The sequence below is a fragment of the Protobothrops mucrosquamatus genome, unplaced genomic scaffold, assembly GCF_001527695.2.
Source record: "Protobothrops mucrosquamatus isolate PMUCROS unplaced genomic scaffold, P.Mucros_1.0 scaffold_155, whole genome shotgun sequence".
Taxonomy (NCBI): Eukaryota; Metazoa; Chordata; class Lepidosauria; order Squamata; family Viperidae; genus Protobothrops; species Protobothrops mucrosquamatus.
Genome location: NW_015386231.1, coordinates 64,759 through 85,143, shown reverse-complemented (window position 1 = coordinate 85,143; position 20,385 = coordinate 64,759). Strand labels below are relative to the sequence as shown.

Here is a 20,385-nt window from a genome sequence, read left to right as displayed (position 1 = left end):
GGAGGGACCCGTCGCTCCCATGTGACACCGCTGCTGCGCGAGCTGCACTGGTTACCAGTGGTCTTCCGGGTGCGCTTTAAGGTGTTAGTTACCACCTTTAAAGCGCTCCATGGCATTGGACCTGGCTACCTCCGAGACCGCCTTCTGCCACAGATTCCCTCCCATAGACCGGTACGCTCCCACAGAGCGGGCCTCCTCAAGGTGCCGTCGACCAAGCAATGTAGGCTGGCGACCCCCAGGGGGAGGGCCTTCTCTGTGGGTGCCCCCACCCTCTGGAACGAACTACCCCCCGAGATCCGGATGATTTCGGATCTCCTTACTTTCCGCCGCGCCCTCAAGACATGGCTTTTCCAGCAAGCGGGCCTGACCTAGGGAGGATTTTAGGTAGGGACGATTTTTAGCAAATTTTAATTGACACACAGCTTCTAATATTTGGCTTTTAATTTGGTTTTATGGGGTTTTTTGTTTTCTGATGTATTTTGTTTGTATCTGTTTTAATATGCTGTGCACCGCCCTGAGTCCTACGGGAGAAGGGCGGTATATAAATTAAATTATTATTATTATTATTATTATTAGTCCCTTTGTAATTTCCAGATTCAATGTTCTAATCAAAATAAAAATTTTAAGTCCTTAAACTTAAAACATCTTTCACTAAGGAGTGAAGGCAGCTCACCCGAGGCTATAAAACTGATAGATCAAAAGATTCCTAATAATTTACAGGCAGCAATTTCTGAATGTGATTAAGAAATGAGGCTCGGCAAACTTTATGTCCACATAGGCTACGTTACAGGTAGTCCTCGACTTATGACAATTGAACCCAAAATTAATGTTGCTAAATGAGACAGGTGTTGTCAGGTCCCCAAATCCTTATTGTTTTCCCTGCATATGTGCTCTTGTTTTGGGGCCTGCCATTCTGCTCAGGGGAGGAGGAGGGAATTTGCTTTCACTTGGGCAGGGGTAGGCAACCTTGGCTCTTTTATGACTCGTGGACTCCAACTCCCAGAATTCCTGAGCCAGCCATGCTGAGGAGAAAGGGAGAGGTTTCCAAGCTAAGCCATGCTGGCTCAGGAATTCTGGGAGTTGAAGTCCACGAGTCATAAAAGAGCCAAGGTTGCCTATTCCTGCGCTTGGGATAACTTTCGCTTTCTACCTTTCCTCTCCCACCTCTATCCACTTGAGAAAGGAATGTGTCTCCCTTATTAGGGAGACGGTTGCAGAGAAACGAAACTGGAGAAGACTTTGAGATGCGGGCCAACTGTGCCAGTTACCCACACATTGTGCCACCTGTGGATTGGCTGGATTTCAAATGGACATTATGACTCTGGTGGGAGGAGGAAGATTGCTGATTTAACTATACCGTTTTAGCAGGATTCTCCCCAGATCTCGCCTTGACTTCCCTACTGTCACCAACCCCTAATAAAAGTTTCCTTTTGAAACTGCCTGTTTCAAGAATTCTGCTTCCTTGGATGGCTAGCTGAGGTGGGTCCTTACAGGTGTTTAAATTGAGTTTTGTGCCATTTTATGACTTTTCCTGCCGCAGTTGTTAAATAAATCACTTCAGTTATTAAGTTAGTAGCATGGTTGTTAAGTGAATCCGGCTTCCCCATTGACTTTGCTTGTCAGAAGGTCTCAAAAGAGGATCACGTGACTCTGGAACATTGTAACCGTCATAAAAATGAGTCAGTTTGCCAAGCAAATGAATTTTGATCACGTGACCATGGGGATGCTACAACGGTCGTTTAAGTATGAAAAACAATCATCAGTCACTTTTTTCAGTGCCGTTGTAACTTCAAACAAATGGTTGTAAGTCAAGGACTACCTGTACATTTGTGAGCTTGATTGAAATTCCACAATTCCCTGCTGTTCGATTCACAGGCTGTAATGAAATGTGTGAATGATCTGGAAGAAAGAGGAGAAGAGATGCTGCCCAGAAAACAACCCGACAAAAGAAGCAGGATTAACCCTGAAGGATTAACGGTCAGAAAAAGAAAATTAGGAAGGATCTGCCTTAATTGATCAGACAGTTAAAAGCGGGAATGGGAAGTTTACCTTCAGATTATTCTGTTAATGTTGCCTGACAGTAAAGTAGAATTAGTTCATCTAGTCTTGTTTCCTGTCTGGTTTACTCTGAGGGATGACACAAGCTGACCACAAAAAAACTCAGTTCCTGTAGTCTACTCTAGATTACTGTGTAGAGCAGACATGTCAAACACAAGGCCCAGGGGCCGGATGCGGCCCGCGAAGTGGTTTCATGTGGCCCACGAAGCCATCCTGGAAACAGTGAGGGAATGGCCCCCGCTGCCTTGGCCCTGGCCCAGGCCAGCCGGGAGCCAATGTACAATTTTGTGGTGGCCATCTTGGCACTTGCCCCGGTGGACCATGCCTTGGCACTTGCCCCGGTCCCACCCCCTTCTGCCAGAGACCCTCAGATCTGTCCCACTCCTGCCCAGGCCCCCATAAGCACCCTTGACGCGAATGATGTAGAACTGGCCACACCCACCCAGTAGGCTGCACCCACTCCATCCACGCCCACCCAGTAGGCTGCACCCACTTTGGCCACACCCACCCGGCCCCCCAAGGGCAACCGCAATGGTGATGCGGCCCTCAGTGAAATTGAGTTTGACCCCTGGTGTAGAGTAATTGCCCAGAGTGCAAATGGGCGATTTCACGATCTCTCCTTTTTCCAGAAAGACTTTGTTGAACAGAATTCACTGGCTACTTATCTCTACCACCAGGCCACCTTTGCTCCTTCAGGGACGTCTAATTCACCATGAATCCCTACTGGAAGTCTACAGGTGATGCATTTTTTTCTAACTTTATTTATTTTCATGAGAAATAAATATATTTTACAATCTCTAAACCCCCTAATCAATACACTCAATTTACTATCTTAGCCATATTGGAGATATTTTGTGTATTCTACTGATTATAAACTCTATTTAATAATAACATTGTGTGAACAAATAATGTAGAAGTTGTTTCTATGTAGACCTATATCAGGGGTAGGCAACCTTGGTTCTTTTATGACTCGTGGACTTCAACTCCCAGAATTCCTTCTGGAAGTTGAAGTCCACGAGTCATAAAAGAACCAAGGTTGCCTATCCCTGACCTGTATCAATAAAACTCAGTGCTAATTTACATGACATTATTTCTCTTTTCACATCCACTAATTGTCTCCTCCTCCTTAATTCCTTTGCTTCTATGACTAAGTATCAACTGCCTCTTTCCTCATATATTTCTCTCCCTTGCTAATTTTCTGCCTCAATTTCCTTACAAGGAAGTCTCAAGTTAACTCTCTGTATACATTTTCTCAATGCAGTAATCTACTGTTTGATCACATTTCCCCACTTTGTGTTATATTTTCTTCCAGAAAATTATGACTGCACAATCAAATTTTCACAGAATTTGAATTCCAACAGCTTAGAAGGGAAGCAAAAAAACTAAAAAGGGAATTAAAAGCAAGGAAATATTTCTACTTTAGCTATCTGAATTTACAACTAAATCTGCTAAGACTTTAGAAGTTTCTATATTTTATCTGCAACTAGAAACTTGAAAATCTGATAGGTAAGAGGAAATCTATTTAAAAATATTTTGAGATTCAGACAAATATACGTTCTATTATAATTTCATAATTCACAAACTTCTCACAACACAAAAAAATAAAAGGCAGAATAACTAAACCAGCCAAACATCTTATGTTTATATTACAAAGAGACTTAGTGCATGTGAGTACACATAAATGAGTTTAGGCTGTAAAATATTTTGAATAAGAAATGACAAAAGAGTGATTGAAAGAATGTTATAGCCAAGTTAATAAGTAGGCAAAACTGGAATTATAAACTCTCTCTCTCTCTCTCTCACACACACACACACACACACACACTTGTGTGTGTATGTAATATTGTATAGTGTGTATCTATGGTGCATGGCTATTTGATAATCTCCAAAAGTGTTTAATCAAATATATGCTGATCACACACGCACATCCAAAAACATCTAAAAAATATCTTCATGTCAAAATCCAAAATGCATATTTAAAATCCATTTCAATATATTTAATGTAAAATGTGCCATGCCAGTTTTATAATTGGGTCACCTTGAACAGAAAGAATAAAACTTTATAATTTACTACATTAGCCATCTGGCAAAAGAGCAATATATTTTGCTTGCAAAGCCAATTAATGCTGTGCTATATATGTATCATGCATATTAGTGGAAATAAACAGATTCAAAATGGCCTTAATATATTTCAATAATTCTAGCAGTATATATGTTTCTTTATTGGAATTTTATAATAATGTCTAGTTATTTGAACGTACAGAACAAATAGTTTTTCCAAAATTGGTTCAATAAAATGTTACTTTTCTTAGTGTCCTATAAAGTGATTTAAATATTACCACTTGGGTGCTTCAAATCCAAATACCTTAATAATCTTAGACATCCACTTATTTAACTTTCTCTGACACATCTGAATGTCACAGACAAAACCAGCCTCAGCCTCAAGTAAGTCTTAAGAATGTAGAGGAGTTTATAGTCTGATTGACAGTATTTCTGGCCATAATGTTACTTCAAGATACAGTTTAAAAAATGTTCACTAGCATGGATTGGGAGCTGCTGATAACCTGATTGCAGAGCCATAACAATTATCTTGCGGAATATTGCTGGGTGGTTTAACAACTGGCTGATAAAGAATTTCTCTCCCAGTTCCAGGTACTTTACTTATGAGAAACTTGAGTTAATGAGAATCAGTTACATTGGAAGAAAATAGAAGAATCAGCAGAAGTTTTTTTTTTTTCCTTTTAAGGATCCTGTAATCTCTTACATCAGGGTAGAGTCGAATGGAGCTGACCGTTTACTGGCCAGATGCCCTTCCTGACACCTACAGGAGTTTGCAGCAGATATTTTCTCTTTGTACCCAGAGAGAAAAATATCTGTCATTACCTAGGATCGAACTCACAGCCTGATTGTGAGGCGAAATCAGCAGAATGTCTATATTTTGTCTTAAATATTCTGTTGCTGGAGAGCTTTTCACTAATTTTTTCTCATTTTCATATTCCAAAAGGATGTTAGCTTTGCAAATGCAAACCTAAAACAGAAATCCACACCTACTTTTCTAGAAGCAAGTCCCTTTAGCTCAATGGAATATCCATTTATAAAGACTTATATAGGGCTTAAGCTATACATAATTTCCACACATAAATCTATAAGGCTCTCTTTCACAGAACTTACAGCTAAGGCATATGTTGTAGGAAGACTATTACCAAATTCTTTTACCCAATGATAAACAAAAAAGTAGGCATCTTTCATAAATGTTAACTGTAACCAATGAACATAATAAAGACATGGTAAACTGAGCTGTCCATAGCTTATTTTTATTATAATGTAAGTTAGCTTGGAAAAATCTCATGAGACAGGAAGCGATATAGAATGGGTAAAAAGCAAAATGAAGGGAGTTTTATACAGTCCTAGTGCCACACTTAAAATTTGTCTAAATCCAAGGACCACAACAGATGGCACAATGATGCAAACTGACTTGAGAATTTTTGTTTTGGGAAAAGATCAGCAAAAGATTGTGCAGATAGGTCTCATTTTTCAAATAACGTGAAGATCATCACTGTAGAGTAGTCCTTTTCATGTGGCTTTCTGCCTCAAAATGGTAAAAAATTATGTCACCATTTTCAGCAGTAATGGTCAGATAAGGTTCTGGAAATCACACAAAAAGAGCTTGGGGCTCTGTTTGTGACCCTCTAAAGCAGTGGTTCTCAACCTGTGGGTCGGGACCCCATTTGGGGTCGATCGACCATTTCATGGGGGTCGCCAAGCAAGGCTGTCCGCCATTTTTTTTGTCCGCCATTTTTTTCCCCTTTTCTGGCAGGTGCCTTACCTCCCTTGGGCTGGGCCAGCTGGTGGTCGGCCTGCTCCGTCTCTGCTGCTTGCCAGCTACGCCTCGGCCGGCGCAGGGGGCGGAACCACGCATGCGCGGCGCTCCCGGGCAGGGAAAGTTCTCGACTTACGACCGGTTGGGTAGTCCTTGACTTACAACCGGTTTAGTCCTTCACTTATGACTGGTTTAGTCCTCGACTTACGACCGGTTGGGGTCGCGGCATTAAAAAGGTTGAGAACCACTGCTCTAAAGTCTAAACCAAGGATAACATGCCTTTCTAGAAATGCTGGAAAGAACAGTAGACATTCAGTTATAAAAGGGAGATATTTGAGCCACTATTTCTGAAAAGCAACCAAGTTGCTTAAAAGACATGCAGATTAAATAACAGATTTACCATAGAGTGCTTCCCTTTCCTTGCCTGGTGTCATGGTTAGGGCTTTCTCTCCAGAATTGGGCTCTTTAGAACCAGTCACAGTAGCTGCAAAAGAGAATAAAAGACATTAGATCCATATTTTTGAGGTAAAGCTGCATGTGCCATGCTACAGACCCAGAGTTCTGCCTAACACTTTTCTCTTCAGGCTGCAGCAGGGAAAGGCAGATACGGTGGAGATCCAGCTCTATTTTTATGGTATAGGGCTTGACTCATTCACATGACTCACGTGGAACTAAGGATTTTTTTTCTTGCCCAACCATGAGAAAGTACTTCACAAAAATAGTACCAGAGGCAAAAGCGCAGTTTCTTGAAGATTGATTTATAGAACCTATTGCAATTATACAGATACATAAATCCAAAAGCTAAGTAGATATCTGGCTGCCAGCAAAGTATTTCTTTAGAAACTGAAACATCTGGTTCAAGTACAACTTTTTTCTCCAGTAGAAGTTTATTTCTGTAAATGCAAAAAAAAAAAAGGAAAAAAAGCACAACCTAAGGGAAAAGGGGGGAGGGAACCACACACATACAGGCAAATGGATAATGGGTTTTCACAGTTAATGGATAATTCCTTGAAGCTTTGCCTACATTTTATGTTCCTATTCTAGAAAAAGAATGCAGTCAAACACTTCTATAATGTAAAATATGACCATAATTTCTGGCAGCTGCTTCTATATTATATAAAAATGTAGTGGTTCAAGAAATGTCGAAACTATGCTGGAACTGAAAAATTACCGTTAAAGCTTTAATGATACAAAAGCATTTATTTTATAACCATTACCCCACTAGGTTACTTAGTATATTACAAAGCAATTCTGTGCATGTTTTCTCAGAAGATTATGCTCCCCCCTCCAACTCCTTTAGTCTGTCAGACTACTGTATATCCAATGATCCACAAAGAGCAACAGCCATCTGTTTTTCTGCTGTTTCCTGGTTTTAATTTCTTGTTTGCTGCCGAGCCTCAGTAATCAGATAGCTGGCCGTATATATTGTTGGAATATACCATAACATAACGTAACAATCCTACACTACTCAAGTACATCTATCTCAGTTTTTGCCCTCTGAAAAAGAAAAAATTGAGAATGAAAATCATACACATTTTATAACATATTTTATTATAAAAAATACAAGTCTTATTGGAACATAATGCCATGAAGCCAGATAAAGTTACATTGCTATAATAATTCTGCGTGCAGTATCCAAAACAGATTTCCTCCAGTAAAAAGGCTATAAGCCTCTGCATAGATTTAATACACCCAAAAAAGGGGGCAAAATTCCAAAACTTGTTCAGAAATCCAATCAAATTACTGAGAACTACTCATGTGTTAAATTTTAAATTTACCGACAAAGAATTAAAGGAGACTACTATAGCTATTTTGAGCTATTCAGCTTGAAATAGCTATACTAGTCTCTCTTTAATTCTTTGTCGGTAAATTAAAAATTTAACACAAAAATAGTCTGTCGTAGAAGCGACTGCCTGTGAAGGCTCCTAGATTGGGCCTGAAAAGTGAAAGCGGAAGCAGTATGCTCCGTTCCCGTATTTGGGGTAGACCAGGTTGCCCTGATAAACCGGTCTCACCTGAAAAACACTTGAGAACTACTCATGTCATTGTAAGAGAAAAAGAAAATAAAAAAAAATTAAAAAAATAAGCCCAACTATCAGAGATTTGTCTAACGTGGTACACTTGTATTCTTTAATGCAATCAATTTAGATAATAAAAGTAATAATAATATAATAATAATAATAATAATAATAATAATAATAATAATAATAATAATAATAATAATAATAATAATAATAATAATAAAGTTGGAAGGGACCTTGGAGGTCATCGAGTCCAACCCCCTGCTCAGGCAGGAACCCTACACCATTTCGGACAAATGGCTGTCCAGTCTCTTCTTAAAAACTTCCAGTGTTGGCGCATTCACCGCTTCTGGAGGCAGGTTGTTCCACTGGTTAATTGTTCTAACTGTCAGGAAGTTTCTCCTTAGTTCTAAGTTGCTTCTCTAGAACAGAGCCCTGGGGCACCCCACTACACACTTCTTCATATTTGTACTACATAATGTCATTGTATACACAAGTCTTCATATTTGTACTACATAATCTCATTGTATAAAATAATTGCTTTTCAAAACAGTTTTCCCACTGGACCCAAGGAGGATGATTCCAAGACCAAATTTTTCTTAACCTAAAGCTTGACAAAATGAACTTTAAACTCTTTTGAAATTATCTGTTTGCTCTTCATTAATCTTTCCCCAGAACAAACACTTTCTTCCTAATAACATCCATACCTCAGGCCTGCCACAATCCTGATGAATATGGCATGGGTCAAGAGGAGATTAACAAGCAGATGTGCTTAGTTTTATGCATTAGGATTAATGGGGTTAGGATAGATTAACAGAGTTGGAAGGGATCTTGGAGGTCTTCTAGTCCAGCCTGAGCAGGGGGTTCCAACTGCTGTCATTCTATCCCATTCTAACCCCCTGCTCAGGCAGGAAACCCTATACCATTTCAGACAAATGGTTGTCCAGTCTCTTCTTAAAAACTTCCAGTGTTGGAGCATTCACAACTTCTGGAGGCAAGTTGTTCCACTGCTTAACTGTTCTAACTGTCAGGAAATTTCTCCTTAGTTCTAGGTTGCTTCTCTCCTGGATTAGTTTCCATCCATTGCTTCTTGTCCTGCCCTCAGGTGATTTGGATAATAGCTTGACTCCCTCTTCTTTGTGGCAACCCGACATCTTGTAACATTGCTATCATGTCACCCCGAGTCCTTCTTTTCATTAAACTAGACATACCCAATTCCAACAATCGTTCCTTATATGTTTCAGCCTCCAGTCCCCTGATCATCTTTGTTGCTCTTCTCTGCACTCTTTCTAGAGTCTCAACCTCTTTTTTAAATTGTGGTGACCAAAATTGGATGCAGTATTCCAAGTGTGGCCTTACCAAGGCATTATAAAGGATCTTAGACTAAACCTTGTCAAGGCAGCATGTGACTTTCAGTTAACATTTCTTGATTTTATTATCATGGTTCAAAACCTTTAACTCAGTTTGCAATATTGCTATCTAGAGGGAATAGTGGACTAATACGTATGATCTGCACTACTTTTGACACTCTTCAACTTTTGTTCAAGGTCCATCCAGACCAGTGGTTAGCAAGACCTACACCACTATGGGGCAGATTCAAGCAACGGCTTAGGAAGGTCTAAAATATTAGCAAAATATTTATTAATTTGACCTGAGGAGCAATTCAAATATGTCATTATTTAACATATTTTTTCTTATCAATTTATGGAAAAATAATTGTCACCATAACATGCTTAGTTTAGGGATGCAGTTTGACTTAGGGAGACTCAAGTCACTATTCCCAGTTCCCTTTCTAGGAATCAAATTAAATGTAGAGAATGTTTAAAAACAGGTTATGTTGGTTTCAGGATAAAGGTTTTTTAAAAAGGGGATTTTGTGATAGGGATAAGAGAAAGAATGTAATATAAAATTCATGGCATTATTGGAGGAGCAAAATCAGTGCAATAGCATAAATATTTTGTTGAACCATGGAAACTGTCCAGAGCAGTGATAGATTGAGGTGGCCTAGAAATTCAATGATTAAATAAATTTAATCTCATTAAACCAATGTTTCTCAACTTTGGAAACTTTTTAAGCTGTGTCAACTTCTGCTGGGGAATTCTGGAAGTTGAAGTCCACACGTCTTAAAGTTAGCAAGGTTGACAAACACTGCATTAAACTAAAGTAGTAAGTACAAATTTTGAAACCTTTCCTCACAAAATTTCCAATTCTCTGGCCATTTAGGTGCATCTCTTTCCAACTCTACAGTATCCTTTTATAAGTTAGGGTTAGGCCAGTGGTGGCGAACCTATGGCACGCGTGTAAGAGGCGGCACTCGGAGCCCTCTCTGTGGGCACACACGCCATTGCCCCAGCCCCGCCTCCTTCTGCGGCCCCCTCACCAGCAGCCCCCTCGGAGATGAGGCACCCCCGGGCACGGCCCGCATAGAGCAGCCCAGCCAAGAACATAGCCGGGCAGCAGGGACAAGACTCCGCTCTCACGCCCCATAACGTGCAGATGATGCTGTGGGGTGTGGGCGGAGGGCGTGGCTGCCATGGCACTGCAGGGCTGCCTGGGCAATCTGCTGCGGCGGGCCATGGAGGCGGTGTGTAGCCCTGCGGGTGGGCGGGGCAGGCAGGGCTGGAAGTGGAGTGGGGGCGGGGAGCGGGGTTTGGGCACTCGGTTTCTAAAAGGTTCGCCATCACTGGGTTAGGCCAATCAGAAAGGTACACAACACCGAAGCAGTAATGATAGCATAGATATGTACAAAGATACTGTATTAATTATTTTCTTATAAAAACTGGAATTTTTATTTTCAACTTGTTTCCTGAAAATCCTACAATGTTGTTTTTTCATTTCCCTCTGAAGTTGACAATTTTATTGAGTAACCCATAATCCCAAGATCTCTTTTCTGAGCTCCCACTGCCAATGAAATACAAGCAAAGAGCTCAGAAGGTGTTCCTTGCCTAGCATCATATGAGCAAGTGGCACACTGTTAGACGTGCCACTTTACACCTTTTGCTGGCACAAATTTTAGCTGCCCTTAAAAACCCTCTATAAAGTTGAGTGCAATTAAAGGAGTGGAAAATTATGGGCCATAAAGTTGTCTAAAGATTACTGCTCTTTTGTTACTCTTTGTTTTGGTTCTGACAGCAAAGGGTGTGAAGTGGCATACCCACGATTGTTCTTGTACGTATACAAAGGTTATACATGCACAAGAAGCACCATCTTGCAAATTATAGTGATAACCCAAAGGGTGGTGTTTTTTTTTTGCTATTTCAACTGAGTATCTATCTACCCTAGTTGACCGATTCGCAGTAATTGTCCATGGATGTAATTTGAATTCTTGTGACTCAAAATTAATTGAACATGCTTGGGCACAGAAGCCGATGATTTGTGGAAAGCATAAAAAGTCTGTGTGCTATCACAAAACTATAGCTTTTGTTTTCCAAAAAATAATTTTCCATACTGACTATCACAGAAAAGAAAGGAACGGCATACCTGCTTTTAGAACAAAGAGCAAAGACAAGCAGGAAATCAGACAACTAGCCCTGACCTTTGTGTGTGTGGGTGGGTGTTTCTTTTTAAATAGGAACAGAAGCAACTACATTTTATCTGAACTGTCTTCTCAAAAAAGCTCAGAATCATGAATGGGCTGACATGAGACCCCAGTTCTTTATATATGCCTTTGTTTAACCATTCATACCAATCTAGCACAGGAGATTAATGGTGAGTAGAAATTGAATAAGGATAAGTCAGCTTTGGTTCTGATATCTGCCTCTCCCAAGTCAAAAATTCTCAACAACTTCTCAACTCCAGTGCTGAGCTATAAGGGTTACACTTGTAAGATATAATGGAATGTATGCATATCTATCCAAATGTAACTCCCATTAAATTCAATGAGCTTGTTTAACTTAAGTGGCTTAAACTTTAAAAAAAACTTTTTAAAAGTTTCTAATAAAGGTGGAAACTTTAGATCACAGTCACTAGAATGGTTATAATGGAACTTGTTATTGAACTCAGCAAATGTGACACCCTCTTTTTTAAAATATAGGTCAAAACTTTACATAACAGACCATTCCAAAGAATGAATGTCTACTAGAACAAGCCTACAATACAAAACAAACATCAGCTGAACATAAAAAACATAATTGCTGAACAGTCAACTCAAGGCAAAAATGTTCATTGTAGCAGTAAAATGTGAACATCACTGTCAACCTTTGCAAATTTGATTATCCTCATCAAGTATCAACTCTGAATACCTTCTGAATCTGGCACAAATACAACATTATGCTCATAATCAAACATATTGCTTTGAGATAAGTAAGTATGATCAGCTATATGTACATTCTCTCCTGTTCTAACTATATACCAAACAAAATCTTTATTTAGTGGCTGTATTGTTTAGCAAACATGTGCAGAGATGAAAAAGTGACTTTACAACCAATCCTTGCACATATGAGCTTCATAGGTCTGTAAAGCAGAAGTAGTAAGATTATAAGCACACTAATGGATTCAATTAGCAACCACTTCACTTAATGACCAAGTTGTTAGTCCCAACTGTGTTCGCTAAATGAGGATTAGCTTCACTCAATCTACTCTGCAGCATGTAGGATAAACTGAAAATAATTTAAAAGTCTGCCTAAATGGAATCCTAAGACAGCACAAATTAAAACTGTCATATTTTCCATTCCGTAATCTATATGCATGTATGTAATGGGCAGAATTTTATAAGTCTAGTTTATAGAGACCAATATTGTCAATAGTACCTATAAAGTTACTTTCCCTAACAAGGGAAAGGAGATGGGGGGAAATCCTTTAAAATTAAAACATAACCTTTGCTGTATAGCTTATAATTTCTTAGAAGATGCTACTGGTTCAAAAATGCTTTCTCGGCTAGTCAAAAATTAAATTTTGCTGTCCGCCCCACCCATTTACATGTTAAAGTGTGATTTCTTTTGGGGAAAGAAAACCAGATCTCACGTTTATAGGCCACAATAAATTTTGCAAACATACTAAAAAGACAGACAGTCAAATCCACTTGTGAGCTGACCTAGCAAACACTAATTTGGTATTATTCACTCCTCAGCTAAGCCAGCCTCAAGGCATGCCACGACATGAAAACTGTTCTTATATAAAAGCAGTAGAGATCTCTATACAAGCCCTCTTTATGTTTGAAAGAAAGCTGAAATTACTTAACAAGGCAACTTTCCTGATTCTGTAGGGAAAGACAAATAATTATAGTTTAACAGATCTGGAAGACTATGGTAAAGGTTTGCATAGAGTATAAATGGATGGTGAGACAGTGATCCTCCAAATGCAGATATTCCCAGCATCCTGGCCCTAAAATGGTCAATGATAAGCTATAATGGCAAGTGCTATAACTAATATTGAAAGAGTTCATTTATAATGCCGCTTAACTGAAAAAACATTGGAAGTGGAACACTATAACGTTTTCAATTTTTCCAGATGGAAAGGTAATTATAACTCTAGGTGGTTTATAAGGCTTAAAACAAACAATATCACAGTAAGAAAACAAAATGCACCTGGAAACAGGTGTTTTGTAATCTGTGTTTCCTAGTGCCAAGAGTATCAGGACAAGTGCATTGTTGTGCAGTAAAAACAATAACAGTGTCTTCTCATTTAGAATCCCCTTGTGCTATAGTAATTCCAAATATTGATAGTGATTTTGCTGGTTTATCAATATCATATAAGGTTCAGCTTCATCTTTGGAAGAAAAATGCAAGGGTAGAATATACATTTATACCGAATTGTATAACTGAATCATTCAAACCTTGCCTTATTAATAAATAAAAAAACGAGATGGCTCCATGATGCCACAGCCAGCCAATAATTTACATCCAGTTGGTTTGAACTACTACATGAAGGGGATGAAACACCCACCCTTGTGCAATCCATACGCCTTGGGTTGTATTTCCCAAGAAAGCCAAAGTCTATACTGGCTAGTTATTTGGAGTACCACAGTCCCAAATATACACAGAAGGCACCAGATTGGGGAAAACTCAGTGTTGAGCTGAATCTTTAAGAAAAAAAAGTAAACGTTCTGAGCAAAACACACCAAGGGTCCTTCTGTGGGAAGTATTAGGACATATAGCATTACTGATTGCTGGTATGTCTGTAACATATAAAATATTAAGTGCAATCTATCGATCCCTAAACAGGCTGGGGTTGCTAGAATTAAATCTGCCTGCTCTCTGGTGAAATTTCCTGGTCACAAAGACCCTGGCTGAGTTGACACATTGTGCAAACTGTTTGTTTGGTTTGGGCTTAGTATGCTTATGGAATTAAAGAGCTGGAAAGGTCCAAAGGCTGTTGAGTCTGACCTTTTACTCAGGGCAAAACATCCCAAACCGAAAGCATCTGCTCCACTCCTTCATCCAAATGATTAATACCTGCCACCATTTTATTTATTTACAATTCGTTCTGGATTGCAAATAAAAGGACATCCCCCCTCCCCCCCCAAAAAAGATTATGAATTTGAGTCTGATGAAAAAACACTGGTTAGAGTACAAGAGTACTACCAGAAAATACTGATTAGAATACTATTTTTGAGCCCCTCATATACCCACTTAATAATCCTGCCATCATCTCACTCTTAACTATCTTGCTAATTAGTACGTCATGAAATGTTTTGTCACATGTTTGGGGTCAAGGTATATTGTACTGACAACTTTCTCACAATTTATTAAGAATGCTGTCCAATCAAAAATTGCCTTTGTGGGGTAGGTTTTATTAATTAAACAAATTTATAAAGCTGACCAACTCACATATGGTGACTCCAAATGGCTTACAACTTTAAAAAAAACCCACAGTCTAAAACCCTTAAATGAAAAGGACTAATATTTAACAGCAGTGTTTCAATATCTCAGGGGCTGCCACAAAGAAGAGGGAGTCAAGCTATTCTCCAAAGCCCGTGAAGGCCGGACAAGAAGCAATGGATGAAAACTAATCAAGGAGAGAAGCAACCTTCCTAACAGCGAAGACAATTAACCAGTGCAACAGCTTGCCTTCAGAAATCGTGGGTGCTCCATCACTGGAGGTTTTTAAGAAGAGACTGGACAGTTGCTTGTCTGAGATGGTATACATGTCAGTCTATTTGCAATGTCAAGTCTTCAGGGCTGTTCTGGGAGTTATAAATTTTGTCTTATTGAAAAGAGGCAATTGAGAAATGAAGCTCCTTCTCACAATCTCAGAATTTGAATTTCACTTGAGAAATAGTCCTTATAAAAGAAGGAGAAGGTTTTTGATGGGGGGGGGTGTTTGGTCTGGGTTCCTATGTTTCATCTTACCCTGTAAAATTATTGCTCAGACATAGGAGTAGAACTAATTATATTTTAACTCTGTCTGTTAGAACTTCCCCAAACAAGAACTCCATCAGAGTACCTGGCTAGCAGAACTGCACAAAAATATACCTATCGCAAAACCACTCTGCAAAGTGAAAATTTTACACACATACATTCTCTTTCGGATTATTTCTCCGTCAGTCTTATATCACTGCAGAAAAAGTCTACCTTTGCAGGAAAAATGTGTCCTAAATAGCTGAGAACAATGCACTGGATCACAATTAAATCCTTTTTTTAAAAAAAAAAAACCCTTCCCTTGCATTCTATATCCAACAGGGGCTATTACCAAATACTTCTAGGAGACTTGCAAGCAGAGCTCAAACGATATCATTGTCTGCTTGTTCCAGCACTTGATATTCAAAAGGAAATTGCCTCCTTAAAATACAATTCCCTACCTACTAGCCTTATAAGCAAGACTTGTTAGTTTGATTCTTAAGAGACAGACAGATTTGGGGTCCAATCGAAACTTCATTTACCCTGGAATAAACTGCATCACAATACTGCCTTGTATCTCCAGATGTGTAAGATTTGGAATGGGTTAGGGTTAGAACGTCATCTACAAACATCCTAAAGGTTTTTCCCAGATTGCTTCATGTCTTCCAAGCTGGCTACAAATCCTGGGATGGATTCCTTTGTAAATGCTGGATGCATTCAAATATTGGTTAAGAGCATGGAATGGAACCACTGGAGCAATAAGCTCCATACTAAAGGGTTAATTTACACGTCATTTTCAACAACAGCAGAAACATCCTGTCCGGTCATAGTGCCCCGCAGTTTTGTTTAATTTGAGAAAAGCTTCTTCCATCCCTTCCTCCAGAGATATCCCTTTGCTAGCCTTATACAGGTCCTGCCTGCCAGCCTCCAGGCCGATCAGCCATTTTCCCCTTTCTTAACTGGGTGCCTTGCAAAAAGAGTCAGACAAAAAAGTCTTCACCTTCTCTTCAAATAGATCAGTTCCAGGCAAAGTCTATACATCGCTCCCCCTTTTCATGCTCTCTTTTGGAGATAATTACATTAGCCATTGGGAATCTATAGACAGGAGAGGAGGAGCAGCTCCCCCAGACTACTTTTTAAGGACACACAAAACCATGCGTCTTGTGGCGAAAGCTGACCCCGATAATCTCCAAGAACAGAGAATGGTTCTGTTAAAAATAACAGCTCAGAGAGCGCCAAGGACCCCTCATTCCAATCCTGCGCTACAAATATTCTCCTTTATGGGTGCAGATAATAGTCCCTAAAGGAACTCCAAAAGCGCTCGCTGCTTTAGCTGGAAAAATGACATGCAGTACAGAACTTCTCCCCGCCCTCGAAAATAATTCCGCCTCCTTTAAAGAATTTCAAGCCGCCTCTGAAATGGGATACTGAGCCACAGACAACGATGCGGTCGTGCTAACTATTATGTATACAACCAGAGGGTCCCCAACACAGCAGGTTGTGGCTTTTTGACAGATTCGCCCGCTTATAGTCGGTATGTTTACCATATTAACAACCCACGTCTTTTGGCGTTCTTGCTCCGTCCCTTGCATCAAGCCTCTCCCGATTCTTTTGTCAGCCTGACACTTCAAGCATCAACGCAAGTTGCGCATTCCTAAAAGACAGCCCTGTCCTTCCCACCCTGCCGGCAATACTGACCCAGCCACCCCTCTCTTCTGCCAAAGAGCCACCGATTCATTCATTCATTCATGGAAATGCAGCCACCCGCCGCCACCTCCTCACCTCGATCAGAGACGCCCCGCCGGCAGCCACGCGCTCCCCATTCCCGAGTCCGGGACAGCAACCCGGCCCTCCCTCCGAGAGCTCTACGAGTCCGAGGAGACAGAGGGGCTCCATGAAGGCGACACAGCGCCTCCTGGTGGCGCTCCGCCACGGCGACTGCCGCGGAGTTCAAGGAGCGCCGGAGCCTTCTGCAACTTGGCGCCCTCCCAATGTTTTGGATTTCAACTCTTAATTTAAAAAATACTTCTGGAAATCCAGTTTGGTGTAGTGATTAAGGCAAGAGACTGTGAGTTCTAGTCCTGCCTTAGGCACAGAGTCAGACTGGTGAAACTTGGGCCAGTCCTTCTCTCACAGCGGTAGGAATCAAAGTGGTTTAAAAAAAAAACAAACCTTGTTAAGAAGGCTGCAGAGACTGGTTCAGGTAGTCACTAGAAGCCAACACTGACTCAACAGCACAAACAAACATGTTACAGGTAGTCCTCAACCTACGGCCACAACTGAGTCTAATATTTCTGTTGCTAAGTGAGACATTTGTTAAGTGAGTTTTACTCCATTTTACGAGCTTTCTTGTCACAGTCGTTAAGTGAATCACTGCAGCTGTTAAGTTATTAACAAGGTTAAATGAATCTGGCTACCCCATTGTCAGAAGGTTGAAAAAGGTGATCACCTGACCCTTGGGCACTGCAACCATCATAAATATGAGTCAGTTGCCAAGCATCTGAATTTTGATCATTTGACCATGGGAACACTGCAATGGTCATAAGTGTGAAAAATGGTCACTTTTTTCAATGCCCTTGTAACTTTGAACAGTCACTTACTGAACTGTTGTAAGTTGAGGGCTACCTGTATTGATCTAGTATGGCTGCATTGGGAAGGCACACCAAGTTGGGAAAAGATGGAATACTATTTCATAGTATATTTAAAATAAGCTCCCTTATAACTTTGAAGTAACCAAGATGGAAAGGTTGTTTATTTTTCTTGGTATATAGGGTGTCCTGAAAAGATGGATATAATTGGTTTGGATTCTAAAGGGAGCCCTTCCATGATCCCATCTGAAAGAGAAACAGCATTCACTTAAATGGGAATTAACAAATAGAATTCACTCTATATTAACTATAACCTCTTCATGATTCTCCATCCACCCTCCATTTTTCATGCTCCTCCAAATCACTCTTTTTATGGCACCAAATATTCATTCAATGCTAGGCTTTTTAATATCCAGAAAACAGGGTCATCTTATGGGACTTGGGAAGTACACCTTCTCAGTTGTAGCACCTGCCCTCTGGAATGATATCCTTGCCCAACCCTCACCCCAAGATTTGTGTGGCTCCCAACTTTATAACATTATGGACATTAATAATTAATAAAAACATTATGGTTCTCTCAGGTCTTGGGATAGAACAGTTGTGGATCATCTTTTAGTTCAGCTTAATTTTGTTCTTTTAGTTGGTCATGTTCTTTTTATATGTATTATTTCTTTTATTTTTAAGTCACCAGAGTCTCAAAATTGGAATAAATGAAATATTCCCCAGACAAAAACCCCAAACTTACCTTGAAAACAGCAATTCATCTGTATTGGCAGCCTATTCTGTTGCCCATTTTGATAAGATTATTAGGCACATTTGTCCTTTCCTCATACAAATATGTAATATTTAATTTATAACTTCAATTGTTAATAATCATGCAACAATCATAGTATACCGAAATGTTCAGTGGAAGTTTTGCAGTTATAGAAAAGTAGTTACAATTTAATAAAATTAGAATAATCAATTAAAATTAAATGACTAATTTTAAGCTCTTGTTCTTTTCTCTAAGATAAGTAAAATAAAATACTCTTCAGATCTGGCTCAGCTCCTGATGACTTCAGAGAAATGTCTGTAGCTTTCTTGGCATCAGTACAGAAGCATTTTACTTTATTCTGGAATGATTTTCCAGAGTCTGCTCTGATGTTTTCTATCCCCACTCAAAACACTAATCCAAACCTTCTCCCTGTCTATAAACCCCACAAAGTCAGTCAAGCACTGTGATCTATTGAGGACTTCTCAAAAAAAGGATGGGGGAGTTACTCATCTAATGATGATGCATGCATTGATTAATTTGTGCCTCATATTTCTCCATATAATTAAGACAATGTAGGTTAACTTCCAGTTTCTCAATTACAGACCAGATTAAACTTTAGAAAATTTGCTTTGTTATATTCTACACATTATTACCACCAACCAGTGAATTACCAGAAGCATAGTACCAAAAAGGCATGTCCCAATATCTAACTCTGGGTCAGAAGGGCCAAGAGACAGGAGCTATTAAATACAAAGAAACATGGATCACCATACCTAAGAGAAAATTTCAAAAGACGTGAACATTTTTTCTAATATTCTTGTTCTATTAGTATCTTGTAAAGTCAAAACACATTAAGCCCAATTTTCTACCAGATCACAATTTACCAGAGACTCCTGTTCCAAAAGTATTTTTCTACAAGCAACTCACAGGCTTATTACAGCAACTGAACTAAGCTAAATTCTATAGTAGAAACAGATCAACCAAGCAAGGCTAATAACTATGGCCCACTTGCTACCAGAATACAAGTACCATTTCATTTTAGGCTCGTATTTGTTTTCAACCCAAATAACTATTAATACATACCCAATTCACAGTTCTCTGGGCAATATTTTAGAGCCATTATACCAAAAGGACATTAGCTCTTGAAGGACAACTCTGACAATCCCACAGTAATCCACTATATATATAAATATCCACACTTGGTAATGATTTTTTAGGGTTGGCTTTCTCAGCAATGTGCAAGTTCATTAGAATAATTTCAAAGGAACCAATTAGACCTTAGCATTTGCTTTTTTTTTTAAAGATATAGCACCATAACTGCTAGCATGGACAAGTAATCCTGAAAATAATGATACAGATGACTCACAATTAATGGAGAATTAATTAGGCACATGCAACCTTGATCTTAAATCTTTTCATTGATTAAGGGTTCTGGCCTAGGGCACGATAGGATTATTCTGAGCAAATTAGAGATATGAAAGTTTAAACTGTCATTTGTGAAAATTAAATTACAGTAGCTTTTCAAAGTATCATGCATAATATATCATGAACTCTGCCCTACACTAGGTATGTTTGAGGATGGAATTTATTTTTTTCCCAGCGTGTTATCAAAGCATGGCACCCTGGCATACTTTCCACAATTGGCGTATTTTCCATTGTCACAACATTTTCCATTCCATTGTTGTGCAGCCCAGATTAGCACCTGAAACCAATCGATATAATAGAATATATATGACAAATCAGTACTGATTTGAATAATCCATGAAGATTAGATTTATTAGCCAGTTGACCTGAACATTCTGAAATTTTTCTTGGTTTCCATGTGTTAATTCACGATAATAAAAAAGGTGCTGAGTATACAATACCA

The 20,385-nt window shown here is 39.4% G+C and overlaps 1 protein-coding gene across 1 annotated transcript in view; it reads right to left on the bottom strand.

Moving 5' to 3' along the window:
- Positions 1-17,025, bottom strand: part of SLC11A2 (solute carrier family 11 member 2) — a 65,644-nt gene extending 48,619 nt beyond the window's left edge. Inside the window, exons 1-2 of the mRNA XM_015820523.1 lie at positions 16,959-17,025; positions 6,279-6,362 (exon numbers count right to left, since the gene is read on the bottom strand). Coding sequence (XP_015676009.1) covers positions 6,279-6,312 — 34 coding nt within the window. The 5' untranslated portion in view covers positions 6,313-6,362; positions 16,959-17,025. The remainder of the gene's footprint in view (positions 1-6,278; positions 6,363-16,958) is intronic.
- Between the last annotated feature and the right edge of the window lie 3,360 nt (positions 17,026-20,385).